Raw genomic sequence first — 15,043 nt, 5'->3', positions numbered from 1 at the left:
CCGCTTCTTTTCACCTGACAGCGAGGAGTTTCACTGGGAGAGGTTCCTGCTATCTCCCCCAGATCCCCTCCCTGCTGAACAGGCGCCCCGACCGACCAGTAGGAGTCGCTGTTTGCAACGACCAGGACACACCCCACCGGCTTCCCACCCACTAACACTGACAATTGTGTTCGTAGGGACGACCGACCAAGCCGGAGGTACCGCTGGATTCGAACCCAGAGTCTCTGCGGTGGTAGGCAAGTGCTTAGACCTCTACTCTACCCAGCCCCCCCCCCGAAACGATCTTCCTTAAATGGTTGTGTGTGTACCTGGGGCGAGAGGGTCGTGGCGGGGTTTACAGGGCTGCTGCTCCTCCTGTGGTTTGGCCCCCAGTCCCGCTGCTCCTCCTCCTCCCATCAGATTTGGCCGAGAGAAGGGTTTGTACGGCGGGCGGCACGAAGGGGGTGGAGCCGACTTCGTACCGGCGTCCTCCTTCTCCACGTGGACATCGAGGAAACAGCGCCCCCTGGCGAAGTCCTCGGCGGAGATCACCCCCATCACCTCCACCTCCTTCCCTCCGATCATCAGAGTCTCTCCCTCGCACAGAGAGGCCAGCTCCGACACCTTGTAGCCACTCCCTATACACACACGCACAGTTTTCATAACATATCATAACTCAAAATACAGACAAACATCACTGATTGCTCTGTTAAGCACTTTGAGCTATTATTATTAATCTTTTTACAGCAACAATAACAAGACCTCACAATACCACAATAATAATAACAACAATGACATTTAGCAATAACAAAAATTATAAACACAGAACAAAACATAAAGAATCAACTTATACTATTACAGACACCACAATAGACACCCCAAAAGACAATCCCCAAAAGATTATTATTATTATTGATGTAAGGAAACCTTTTCTCACAGCCTGAAGAGTAACTACCGGTATATAAAACCCATGTTTCACTGGTATGTTACCCAGTCCTTTTATCAAAGGTTCAGACAATCTTGAGTGTTCTCATTTTCGTTTACATTTAGTAATTTAGCTGACGCTTTCATCCAAAGAGACTTACAGGTTCTGTAGGAAGGGTACAAGTCAGCAGGAAGGGTACAGCTCTGTCAGCTAAGGGTCAGTAAGATTGTTCATCAAACAATGTCGACCTTGAGTGCTACAGTCTAGTCAAGTCAAGTCAAGTCAAGAGTTTTATTTGTCACGGCATACGAGTATACAATGAAATGCGGGTGGTCTTGCCCGCAACAATGTGCAATACAGTGGGTACAACATATAATAGAATCCAATACATTTTTTTTGCAGTAACAGGTAACATGGTGTGACATCAAAATCGGTATCTGTACATAGTTATTTACAGAGCATATAGGACATGCTAGGTAGCTTTGGTAGTGCAATACACTGTTACTGTTGCTAATACTGATTTAAAGTGGCTTTTCCTTTTGGCAATAAGTGTGAGTGTGTGCGCATGAGTGTGTGCCCGCTCATGTTGAAGTGTTAAAGTGGCTGCTAGTGTGTGAGCGTGCACAGTGTGCGTGTCGTGTGTGTGCTCATGTGTGCTTATGTGTGGATAGTTCAGTGTTCTGTGGTACTCAATGTTCATTGTTCAGGACTCTGATGGCCTGGGGGAAGAAGCTAAGCCTAAGCCTCTCTGTCCTAGTAGCTGGGGTTCGCAGGCGTCTGCCTGACCTCAGCAGCTGAAACAGGCTGTTATTGGGGTGGTGGGGGTCTTTCATTATTCTGCAGGCTCTGGATTTGCACCTCTTGTTGTATAGAACCTGCAGGGGAGGTAGTGCAATACCCGTGGTACGCTCGGCTGAGCGCACCACTCTCTGTAGGGCCTTCTTGTCCTGTGCCGTGCTGTTTCCATACCAGGCAGTGATGTTTCCGGTCAGGATGCTCTCTACAGCTCCTGAGTAGAAGGACTGGAGTATCTTTCCCGATACTCTGAACTTCCTTAACTGTCTCAGGTGGTAGAGGCGCTGTTTCGCCTTCTTTACTACTGTGTCTATGTGTGTTGACCATGTCAGGTCCTCTGAGATGTGGACCCCCAGGTACTTAAAGCTGCTCACCCTGTCCACGGTAGCCCCGTTAATCATCAGTGGTGTGTGCGTCTCCTGCTGTCCTCTCCTATAATCCACGATCAGCTCCTTGGTTTTACCAATGTTCAGGAGCAGGCTGTTGTCCTGGCACCAGCGTTCCAGTACCTCAACCTCCTCCCGGTAGGCCTTCTCGTCGTTGTCCGAGATCAGCCCCACCACCACCGTGTCGTCTGCGAACTTCACTATGGAGTTGGAGCTGAACTTGGCCACACAATCGTGTCTTGAGTGCATAGTAGTAGACATATTAGGTAGTAACAAGCTTGGACATTTGGATTGGAGAGTTTAAAGTACGAGCTATATATTGATGTATGTGTACTGGTAATGCACCGATCTGATACTTATCGGTCCGATACTGGCCAAAAACATTGGATCGGATATCTGAAAGTAATAATACGATATGATCCACTGACAAATCTAGGCTGAACCATGACGTAAGTGCTTGTAGCTACACCTTGAGTGATTCATTTCAATACCGCTGGGCTGGCCATTCAAAAATGCTGCTTGAAGTCATTCTGTTATGTTGTGAGCTATGTGTATTCCTTCCTTCAGCGGAGTACAGTATTTTGCCTTGTCTCCATTAGCTATGTTCAGCTATGTCCCCATTGTCTTTAGAACCTGGCACAGAACCCTGAGACAGCCACCTTTCACACCACCAACTGTGCTAACGAGCTAAACCATGATGGTACAACAGTCCCAGCCAACTGCGGCCAGGTTGTGAGAGGTGTCTGTCTCAGCCGGGGTCCAGCCAGGTTTGGCCAGGTTCTAAAAGACAATGGAGATGCTCACTGTGTGCCAGACACACAGCACGGCTAAACCCTGGCTGGTGGAGACATGGCATTTGTCTCACAGTTTGAGTGTGCCGTTTTTTAGATGCTATCTTAAGCAAAGCACATCCATATTACAAATGGATTATTAACCGTTTGGTAGTTGTTTAAGTGTCGGATAAGAAAGAACATCAGATTGGTATCGGTATCGGAAATAAAAAAGGTAGGGTTGGGTAGGGGGTGGGTGGGGGACACTGTACACTGTACATTGGAATATTGACAAAGCCATACTTGGTCATTTACTGTACATTGGAGGGGGTTGTGTTAGGACATTTGCAAGGGCCAGTTTTGAATTGCAGTCTCCCGTAGGTGTTCTTTGAGAGTGGTTTTGAAAATGGGTAGTGATTCACATTCCTTTACAGCTTTGGGTAGGGCGTTCCACATTGATGTCGCATAATTGCAAAACATGTTTAGTCCCTTGTTTGAGCCGAATCTGGGTTTAACATGATTTGTGGAGCTCCCTCTGGTGTTGTGATCGTGGTATTCACTGACCATTGGGAAGTATTTTGACATGTACATGGGTACCTTAGTCGTATAGTGTATCTTGTAGACCAGGCCCATTGCAAGTTGCTGTACTCTGTAGTCTACTCTAAGCCATCCTAGGTTGTCAAAGTGGGCAGGGGTGAGGTGGGTTCTAGGAGTCAGGTCAAGCAGTAGTCTGACCAGTTTGTTTTGAGATGTTTGTAATTTTGTTTTTAGTGCCTTTGAGGTGCTTTGGTACCATGAGGTGCAAGCATAGCCGTAGTACCCTTTGTCGTGGAATATATTATCATGTCCTTATAGATCTGTGTTGAGATATCATGTTATACAGCGTGACTTTCAGTGTGACCAGCTTGACTGGTTAATGTGTGTATGTCTCTTTAAGAAGACTCCAACATCTCCTCAGCCATAACAGAAATTGTTGTTGCTTCCAGTGACTGAGAACCATTTTTGTTTACCTTCATCATAATATCTGATATTATGTTACGTCTGACAACTGTGTATTTAACATATGTCTGAACAGAACTCTTGGTCAGTCTATGGCCAGACGCTAATGTGTTAACATATTGTCTCTGACTATAAACTGTCCTTTAATTTGTGGCCACGGTGAAATAAACTTTCCTATTATTATTAACCCTTTAATCGCCGAATTCCCCGCCATGCTTATTCTGCCGAAGACGCTGGACAGCGTCTTTGATATCAATATTTCAAAAATCTGTGATCGAAATCATATTTCTCCCCCGGAGACATTATATGTACTGGTGAGCCCCTCTCAACTCTCCAACGGTTCATGAAGTGGTGCTCACCCATATTTCGTCCGGGCACTCGCTATCGTTAGCGAGACTCCATCTTGACAAACTGGATATCGATCGATTGCAAATAACTCGATAAACAACATGATTTGGACGTATATACTATTATTGAACCTGGAAATGGATCGGATATTTCTACATCCCATAATAGGAATATTTCAGTTCCACGCTCATCGTCCAACGGCGCGAGGAAGATACGGTAAGACTCAGCGTTATTTTTCAACGTGTTCTTTACTAACTGCTCTAATGATCATATCACCCACACTAGATGAATGATATAATGTTGGCCACGGAATTATAAACGACCCCCCGCCCATCCGGTCAACATCAGATCATACTTAGTAACTCCTAGAAGCACGTCCAGTTGACATTTTTTATCTCGCACAGATTCCTATCAAACTGTATTTCATCATCAATATAATGCATTTGGGGCTATAAATCAAGTTCTGGAGAAAGCTGCAGAAAACGATAAAAACATACTTATACTTTAGACCGTATTTTAGTATGAATATGTGAATGAAAAAGTATAACGTTGCTACACCCTGAACAATAGATATAGGACGTTGAATGGGCCATAGTAATGTCAATTTAGCAATACAATTTAAAAAGTTATAGCCCTGCAAAGAAGGGGAACTTCTCCATGTTAAATAGGGCTGGCGAGGGATGGTAAATTATGAATTTAACCCCGGCGATCAAAGTGTTAATAATGACTCAGAATGATTTGTAAACGGCTCATCGTTTAGTCCTTTAATATTTCCCATTACACCTTGAATGAGTGCTCCTGCCAGAGTCTTCAGGGTATTCTTGTTAACCAGAGAGGAGATCCAGTACAAGGATCGAGTTCGTTGGTTGACTTTTTTTATTACATTGGATGCCATTTTGTCACAGGAAAGATTAGCCTCTAGGATGGAACCCAGGTAGGTAATTTCATCTTTCCTTGTGACAATATTGTCACCCACTGTAACTGAGAAGCCGTCAGTCTTGCTGAGTTTGTTATTTGAACCGAAGAGAATGGACTGTTTTGCCCATGTGTAATGATAGTTTGTTATCGGCGAGCCATATGCAGATTTTGCCTAGTTCCGAGCTGAGGGTTTTTTCAACCTGTAACTTGTTCTTGTCAGAGACCAGCAGGGCTGAGTCGTCCGCAAACAGGAACAAGTTGCAGTCACAAGCTGACGACATATAATTTGCATAAATTAGGAACAGTAGTGGTTGGAGGGCGCTCAGTTTTTTGAGTACCTCATCTGTTGTTACCATTTCCAGTTTGAAGTTGTCTTTGTGGACCCCTAGGTTCTTGTAGTATGCTACTATGTACTCACTGTCTCTCTCTGTGTGTCTGTGTCTCTCTCTCTCTGTGTCTCTCTCTCTCTGTGTGTCTGTGTCTCTCTCTCTGTATATCTCTCTGTGTGTGTCTGTGTCTCTCTCTGTGTATATCTCTCTCTCTCTCTGTGTCTCTCTCTCCCCCACTCCCTCCCTCTCTCTCTCTCTCTCCCCCTCTCTCTCCCTCCCCCTCCCCCCTTTCTCTCACCCTTGCCGATGTCCTTGCCCTCCATGTCTTTCAGGGTGGCAGTGCGTCCCCTGGTCACCAGCACGGCGTCTCCCTCCCAGCGCTTGTGCTTCTTCTTGCTGGCTTTACACCACATCACACTGAAGTAGCTCGCTCCACCCTGGCTGCTCCCCACGGTCGGGGTCCGAGGAGACCCGGGGCTCGGCTGAGGGGAACCTCTCACACCTGGAGAACACAAAACAATTTCAATTAATTTCATTTGAATCCTTTATTTCAACTCGTGAGACACTGGGGTTATTACCCTCATTTACAGCGACGACAAGCTTCAGTAGATTCATATATATATATATAGGCACAACAAATAAGAATAAACTATAAAAGATCAGCTAAAAAAAACAGTTACAAGTCGACACACAGTGATCAGAGTGACAGATCAATCATACTTTTAAATGCAGCAAGAGAAGGAAGAATCTTCAGCTTCAGAGTCAGTTGGAGGGCATTCCAGGTGTTGGAAGCATCAAAGGAAACGGCATTGTTTTCCCCTAGTTCAGTGCAAACTGGAGGAACCATAAGAACCAAGCAGTCATTTGAACGTAGGTTCTTAGGTTCCAAGATTCCATTCCAACAGTGTTGTGATGTAAGGGAGAGGTTTGTTTACCAATAAGGGCTTTAAAAATACCAATGATAGTTACGCCTTTCAACCAGAGAAGGCCATCCAACCTTTCCATAAAGGACACAGTGGCAGGTATCATACCCGTCACCGGTAATAAATCTGAGGGCCAGCAGGATGATAGACCGAGTCCAGAGGTTTAAGAGTTGAAGCGGCAGCATGCCTATAAATCACCACATCAATAGAACCAACGTGTCGTTCACAGATTCGCCAGCAGAAGTCGCTGGTGTCCTAAGGTAACGCTTCCACCCGCAGCTCCACGCTTCAGAATGACAAATCGGCTGTGGGGCCAGAGTCACTCCAGAGTCTCTTTACTCCACATACCCGGAACAGAAGGTGTCCATGGAGTCAAACGACTAGGTTAACTCACGAGACGCGAATAGCAATTCCATCGTTAACGTCGCGCGATCAACAGACCCGCCTCGCGACAATATTAATATGAATATATATTATTATTATTTTTATAATACTGTATATATTATTATTAATGGGGAGCCAATCAGCCAAAAGCGTTGGAACGCGGGTAGCAATTCCATCGTTAACAGCCGCGTCTCGCGCGACATTAATATAGTCGTTTTGTCAAGAATATCTTTGATGGACGATTAATAATTAACTTATCGCAGAGCAGTTTAATGATTTACACACGATGTGAAGAAATGACCTTTTGCAGAAAGACTGAGGGCAGAGGGGGGGGGGGTGTAACAAAAGAAACAAGACCAATGGAAATGTAACCTAAACTTTTTATTTTATTAGAAATAAATGAACATACAGAATGGACACATTAACATTCATATACCATTAACACAACAACATTAACCATGTAATCATTAGTAACAATAACAACATCCTGACAATGTCCCGACTTTTCCCTTGTCTTTTTTCCCCCCGTCATGAGTCCATCCGTGTAATGGTCAAGATAATCCTTGAGTTGGACCTTCTCGTCTCTTCCGGTCCAACCGTTCAGCTTCCCGTTGGATGTGTTTTAAAGGCCTTTAACACGGTCTGCATCTGTCCCCCTAATTCATTACTAGAACCAGAAACGATACTTTACCTCGAGAGCGATTCTAAAAAGGCAGTTTTTTTTACCATACCTACCACGTGAAAGAACACCTAGGATAACATTAACGACATAGTTAAAACTCAATCTACCCCTTGTGAATTGTATTTGTTTTTTCTAAACGGAAGTGTCGAGTAACATTGAATATTTCCTTTCATAGGATTAAGAGAGTGAACGGACCACTTCAGAGCCGAGAGAAATGCATGCGTTCCTATTGCTAAGGCCTAACAAAATAAATAGTTTGGTTCCTGTTGGTTGTCAGTTAAGGCCATGGGTAGGTAGGGAATTTATTTAATTTTCTCCCACGGCGACTATGGATAGGGGATTTTTTTTATTTAATTAAATTGTTCACAACAACATGGATGCATGTACTCTGCCAGCATGTTTAATATCCATAATACTAAAGGTTAAAATACAAAGACACTGGGGCGGCTACGTGGCGTAGTGGGCAAGGCACTCGCCACGAAATGCTGGAGACGCTGGGCTCGTCAGTTCGAGCCCAGCGCTCCACATTTGCTTTCAGTTTAGCTGGTCGTGCACAGTAATACACATTGGCCGTATTACGGGGAGGGAAACTGAAGGGTGGGGATCGGGCGTTGTGGACAGCGACTCCTACAGGTCGGTTGGTGCGCCTGCGCAGTAGAATCAGGAAGTGTCGGGGGCAGCGTGAGCCTCCCATGCGTTACTCCTCGCCACTGAGAGATCGAGCTGCGCAGGTGAAAAGATGCGACTGCTGTTACCTCAAGTACCGGAGGGGACTTGTGCTATGTATGACTTAGTCCACATTGCAGCCGGCTTGTGGGAGGCAAGAAACAGCGTCCGTGACAGGGGAGGGTTGAATTGGATGATACGAAATTGGGATGGGAGAAAATATAGAAAAGAAATGTGAGAAAAAGTGGATAAAAAAAAATACAAAGAGTAGTAGTATTAAAAACGCCACCCCTAAATACTACTCACTAAATATCCTGACGTCAGAGAGCTGTGCAAATATTGTGAAATACTTGCTTTTTAGTTTTTATATATTCTCATTATTGACATGGACTGCACTTTTTTACTAAGATTTAATAAAACTTTATTGTAAAAAGAAAGAAAATTATTTAAAAAAAAGTTTTACAAACGCATACAATAAATTTGGGTTGCACATAAATCGGCAGGGTCGGTCGGCAACCGGAACCAAACAATTTATTTTGCATGGCCTAATGTTTCTACTTTGTTTTTTAAAGATTCATTTTTTGGCGTTTTATCGCTTTATTGCTACTGGGCAGTCCAGTAGAGAGAGACAGAGGAGGAATGGGAGACAGAGTGGGGGGAAGACATTCGGCAAATAACGACGGGTTCGGGAGTCTAACCCGGGTCGGCCTATGTGGTTCGCCACTGGGGCGCCCCATGTTACTACTTTGTTAATCAATCAAGCCCCAGCCTAATGAAGGCCTTCTACGGTACACCATGACTGTGCTCTGACCTCCTCCTCCATGTCCTCTGTCCCCCTCTAGAGTCCCACCGGACTTCAGGCGGAAGACAGCAGAGGCGACGTCACTTTGACAAAAACAACTCAAGCTTCTGCAACAGAACTCTTGACATAAAACTGATGAGTCATTTGTTCACCAATTAAGTCCAGACTGACAGCACAAAAGAGCTCACATTTGACCACAGGTATGTGTGTGTGTGTGTGTGTGTGTGTGTGTGTGTGTGTGTGTGTGTGTGTGTGTGTGTGCGTGTGCGTGTGTGCGTGCGTGTGCGTGTGTATGTGTAGTGTAGGCCTGTCCCAGACTAAGGATTTGTATAGTCGACTTTGATTGGCCAAAATTTGCCCTAGTGTAGTGTGGTGCAAAATATGTTCTCCGGCTGCCAGAGCGGTTCCTTAAATTACATACAAACGTCAAGCTGAAACTTGCATTTCAAAACGGTAACGTTAACATCACAACATCATAGTCATACTGTAGAAGCAGCACGTGTCAAATACAACAATCATTCCATCTATTCAGAGACACGCACAATACTGATGTCATATCACGCGGACACACTGAAATTACATGGTGGACATGATGGTGGCTCAGGAGGTAGAGCAGTCGTCTGGTAATCCAGAGGTTCCCGGTTCGATTCCCGCTCCTGCATGAGCAAGACACTTATCCCGATGAGCAGGTCGGCACCTTGCATGGTTGCCTCTGCTGTCGGTGTGTGAATGTGTGAGTGAATGGGTCAAATGTGAGGAAGAAATTGTGAAGTGCTTTGGATAAAAGTGCTATATAAATGCACCATTGACGACATTTGTTGCATTCCCCATAAACAGCTTCTAGATGTGACTGTTTTGAAGAGGAATCGTCGGCTTAGTATAACATTAATTTAGTATACAACGTCAATATGCAGGAAGGAACCAATATGGCAACCATGTGTGTGTGTGTGTGTGTGTTTACATGTACGCTATAGAGGGAGTGGCAGCCCGTGTCTGAGTCTGGCCACCTTCAGTTTCTCCACTTTGATCTTGGTTCTCAGGAGCTCCTCCTCCAGATCCTGCTTCCTCTTCAGCCCCTCCCTCTTCTCGTCCATGTAGATTCCTACCTTCTTGTGATTGGCCAGGACCATCTCGTGCTCCTCCTTGGCCAAGTGCAGTGGGGGGAAGCGCTCGGCCTCGTGGTGGGGGTAGATGTCGTTGGGGTAGAGGTCGTGCCGCAGGGGGGGCAGCGGGGAGCCGGACAGCGGGAGGTTGACCGAGGACGTGGCGGGAGACAGGGAGGGCTCATAATCGTGGATGCTGCCTAAATCGTCGTCTAGTACCTCCTGCTCCTGGCCTCCGTCCAGCCCTGAGCCCAGCACCGAGCCCAGTGCAGAGCCGGGGCCTGATATGCGCGCGGAGAGGATGGGGAGTTCGGGCGGTGGCTTCACGTCCTCCTCCAGGTCCAGTTGGACCACCTCGTGGGGGATAATGGGGATGGCGGCTGGGAAGTCCTGGAGGCCCGGCAAAGAGGAGCTGCTGCCAGGATGCTCTATGGGGGAGCTACGCTTGCTGTACATTAACCTACAGATAGAGAAGGATATGGAGGTTATGTTATGATATATTATGTTGTAAAAGTTAAGAGGCGTTTCAACTTTCCCCACAATTTGTGTAGATAAAGTGAGACTGTTATTGGTGGGCACTATTATGATATGAAAACCAATATATGACACAGCCAAAGATTAATTTAATATAATATATACGTTGTGTTATTATGTTTGGTCTATAGTTTAGTTTATAGTTATAGTTTATTTATACAGTTAGTATAGTTTGTATACTATAGATAGAATATACTTTGTGTATTATGTTTAGTTTACAGTTTAGTTTATAGTTTTAGTATAATATAGTTTATTTGTAGCTTATTTAGTTGACAGTTATAGTTTACATTTATAGTTATAGCTATTTTTGCCAAACAACTAGAACCTCAAAACAACTGACTCTCCCTCTCCTCCAAATCAAGTTCTGAAGGGCTTGTTGGGCTACAGGAGGTAAAAGGCACGTAAGAACAACCTGTACAACATGTATAACCCTCCCATGTTTGTAGATCTTTACACACAGTGGTTAACAGGACACGTGTACTGGTGTCATCTATGGTACTGTGGAAGACATGTGTGTGGAGGTGGCCACTTGTGTGGAAGTCCTGTGTCCATATCCAGCTGCATTTTAACAATACAACATTGGTAATATGATTGGTTTCTTTAAAACAATTCAGTAGCTAATAACTGCGTTATTATAATAGTATAAAGGTGCTGTATGTTTTTGTTGTTAAATGTTAAAATAATAGCTCTACATTCCGACAGCCATCACTGATATAGTGTCTGGTCAGTAACATGGGTCTCTCAGTCCCTCCACTCTGCAGTAAACACAAAATACACTGGTATCCCTTCCCACTTTATCCAATCAGGAGAGAGAACTCCACACGGCAAAAAATGGTCTGACAAAAATAAGAAATAAAAACAAATGTGTCCTTGAAACAAGTAAAATAATCTACCAGTTCAGTAAGCAAATATGGCATGGCAAGATTTCTTGAAATATATATATAATTTATATATATCTCTAGGGTCTCCAGATTGGATAAAGTGGGAAGGAATACCAGAAAATGTACTTTGTGTTTACTGCAGAGCAGAGGGACTGGGAGACCCATATTACTGACCAGACACTATGACTGTTGGAATGTAGAGATATTTAACGCTTATTTTAACCAACAAAATACCACTTACAGCAACCTTTAAATTAAATCTCATTCAGAAAGTGAACGTGTGTACTCATGTATAAAAGTAGAATGTGTACTCGTGAGCACTTAAATATTTACATTTAAGTTATTTACGAGTGGAATCCACTTGTGGGAAACCAAAGCAAAGACTATGATTTATTTTTAAACCAGAACTACTCGTGTGAGAGTGTACCCAGGACACACAACAACACACACTCCTGAATAACCCCCTGAAGAAGCTGCAACACATTAGTTCTAGTTCTGTCTTTCCTAGCCCTCTCTCCCTGTGTTAATGTGGCGAGCGGGGCTGTGCAAGCGGAGCTGGGCGTGTGCTCCTCTCTCATCCTAACGGCTTGTGATCTGCCACCCCCCCCCCCCCCCCCTGACTCCTCCTCTAGGTGACTAGCAGACAGTATCACTACACACAGACTCTTGTGTTTTGGTTTGCTTCAGACACCGTAGTAAGCTTACGTGTGGTCTCACGCCACTCTCACCCGAAACCTTTATTATGATCCGATCTCCTCCGGGTCTGTAGTGCGATACATGTATGTGTGTGTGTGTTAGAGTGCATGACTGCACAGGTGTGTATCTGCACGTGTGGAGTTTCTGACTGTGTGTGTGTGTGTGTGTGTGTGTGTGTGTGTGTGTGTGTGTGTGTGTGTGTGTGTGTGTGTGTGTGTGTGTGTGTGTGTGTGGTGTCAATACCGTACCTGCGCAGCGCCTGGTCTTTATCGTGTATGGGCACATGGTGGAACAGGTGTGGGATCATCTCCATCACCCTCCTGGTGGGCTCGGAGATGCTCCCGCGGTACTCGGGCTGCGCGTGCCTCCTCTGCATCACCTCCTGCTTGGCGGACTCCTTCAGCCTCTTGTAGAGGGTCCTGAGGCCCTGGGCGGTGCGCGGGGGCCTGTCCCCGCCCAGGTCATTGTAGAGGTCCGCGACCGTCTCCCAGCACTTGTTCTTGTCCACGATGACGGCGTGCTTGTTGGTGTGCTCCTCCAGGATGCGCACGTGGGGGTGGACGAGCTTCAACAGGTCCAGCTTCTCGGAGAGGGTGAAGTTGGACGAGCGAGCCTTGCCCACCATGGTGGACAGGAAGACGGAACCGGACGCCATGGCCATCCTAGAAGAGCATAGCAGGCCGACGCGGGACAAGACCGGGCCTGTGGCCTAACTTAAAAAAAAAATAAAAAAACGGTCACTCCACTCCCTCACTGTGACTCTCTAGTGTCACTCCCCCCCCCCTCTCCCTTTCCTTTTTCTATTCTCCCTCCACTCTGCCTCTCTCCCTTTGTCCAAGCCGGTGAAGCTAATTCAGGTCTAACTCTCATCAATCTAATGTCCTTTCTCTCCTTCTCTGTTCCCTTTCAAGAAAGACATTCTACCTCTAACATGTGGAAGAACACACAGTCTCTCTGTCGAGGTCCTCTCTCCACTGCGTTGCACAACAAAAACAGGCTATGCACACAATAAGAATCAGGCTTAACTAGGCCAGCCTCGTTTAGGCCCCCGCCTACCGCGGAGGGCTTTGGATGAATTCCTCTCAGCTTAGGCTGACGTAGCTAAGCCGCTTAAGCCCAGCCCGACCTACTTACAGCCCGGTCTCTCTAAACCCCAAACCAAGCACAGCCACACTGCACTGTTCTAAATATCAACACTAACGATGGATGAATGTGTGTATGCTGTGAACAAATATGGAAACAGTCTTGGAAGCACAGTATTATAGGTTGCGCCGGGTCAAAACTCAAAAGCCTATTTCCTTGGGATAGGACTCGGGCGAGTTGGAAATAGCGCTGGCTTAACTAACCGGGGGGAGGGGAGCTGAGCGCGCGCTGGCTGCGCATGCCCGTTACAGAGAAGCGCATTTACACACTAAAATAAATCGGAAATGCCGTTTAGCTGGCGCCGATAGAAATATCAAAACATTTCGACCGACCCCCGGGAGAGATAGGTGTTGAACCGAATGGCGGGGGCGAGGCTCCTGGCGCGGGGGGAAGCAGGAAAGGAGAGGCACTAGTTGCTCTTGGAGACGGAGGGGAGTGACAGTCACTGATCCCGAGCACAGTCCTAATCTGCCGCGCGCCGCCGCTGCACTACCGCGAGTCTGCGTGCTAGACCTGCTGCCACTCACACTGCCGGTCTAACACCCACCTCTCTCTGTGTGTTGTTATTATTACATACTGATTTTATTATAATGCTTATATTCCATTCTATTTTATTTTATTCCACCTTTTTTATTTTACAGTTATACAGCCCTGGTCTATCCTTTTTATTTATTTATATAATTTAGTTTATATTCCATTTGATTTGATTCTACCTTTTTATTTTATTATCTGTCCGTTATTGTCTGTCCGTTAATGTCGCACCAAAAACGACTAAATCTAATTCATTGTATGTGAAAACTACTTGGCAATAAAGACCTTTCTGATTCTGCTTTTAATACTGGCCACAAGGCACGGACGGGAAGGGAAACGGTTGCTTTGCAATAAATAAATAAAAACATGCCGGTAATCCATTTCATATTTCAAAGAACATATTCAACATATTCAACAGATATGATACAGAATGATCATGTTCCGTCAATCCGTGAACACGAGATAAATTCCCTGCCGCTCTGTGACACAACTGAACAAACAGCAAATCGTCTTTGCCAACAACCGCAGAGTAAAATGTAACGGGGAGAATCACTGGGGGAAGCTTGGTTTAATCCTTTCCAATTCATTCCAATTAGGCGACAGTGTGATTTTAATACGATAAGAGCCGTGCAAAATGCACCTCTGCAAGGCAGCGCGCAGGCGCGGACACACACGCACACACAGCGCGCGAGCTCACAGAGAGGATTGTTGGGCATGAAAAAAATCGCACATTATTTCTGTGCCAAAATAGGGAAATTAACAATGTTTTCTGCAGAGAATTTCAGTCCCCAACAACATAATAACACCCCTTGCCATGTGTGTGTGACAACATTGGCATGCATGCACTGCTTCATTCTCTTCCAAGTGCATGATTTGTCTACAGATGAGGGCAATTTCATGTCTATGTGCTTTAATGTTGTGATTGTGTGTGTGTGTGTGTGTGTGTGTGTGTGTGTGTGTGTGTGTGTGTGTGTGAATCTGTAGGTCCAAGAGCAGAAAGAATAGATAGACGCTTATTAGTGGTTCTTGTATAGTAAACAGATGGATATAGCAAGCTAGCATAAGGACACATAGTACAACTGTAGATTGTATAGTATAGCATTGTATAGACTAGTAGTGTACATAAGACCCAGTGCCTCATCCGTAGCTAACAGTGTATTGCACTATCGCAGGACCTTAGCATGTCTTACCATGCTTTTTGTAAACGTATGTACATTATACCTGTTATGTCTTATTCTTATTACTGTAT

General features: G+C 45.3%; 2 protein-coding genes across 3 annotated transcripts in view; both read right to left on the bottom strand.

Moving 5' to 3' along the window:
- rad54b (RAD54 homolog B) overlaps positions 1-15,043 on the bottom strand; it is a 72,856-nt gene that overhangs the window by 33,526 nt on the left and 24,287 nt on the right. For both annotated transcript variants that reach the window (XR_014620780.1, XM_084336261.1), the window contains exons 4-5: positions 5,748-5,951; positions 309-617 (exon numbers count right to left, since the gene is read on the bottom strand). Coding sequence is in view for 1 of the 2 variants with exons in the window: in XM_084336261.1 (XP_084192387.1) it covers positions 309-617; positions 5,748-5,951 (513 nt within the window). In the remaining variant the exon portion in view is untranslated. The remainder of the gene's footprint in view (positions 1-308; positions 618-5,747; positions 5,952-15,043) is intronic.
- LOC311246151 (fibrinogen silencer-binding protein-like) lies at positions 8,478-12,809 on the bottom strand. The gene is made up of 2 exons (XM_084336262.1): positions 12,369-12,809; positions 8,478-10,469 (listed from the first exon to the last, which is right to left on the bottom strand). Exons 1-2 carry the CDS (start codon positions 12,779-12,781, stop codon positions 9,875-9,877), a joined length of 1,008 nt encoding a protein of 335 aa, XP_084192388.1. The 5' UTR covers positions 12,782-12,809; the 3' UTR covers positions 8,478-9,874.

Source organism: Notolepis coatsorum (assembly GCF_963971535.1).
Source record: "Notolepis coatsorum genome assembly, chromosome: 19".
NCBI classification, from domain to species: Eukaryota; Metazoa; Chordata; class Actinopteri; order Aulopiformes; family Paralepididae; genus Notolepis; species Notolepis coatsorum.
This window is presented reverse-complemented; position numbering and strand designations above follow the sequence as displayed.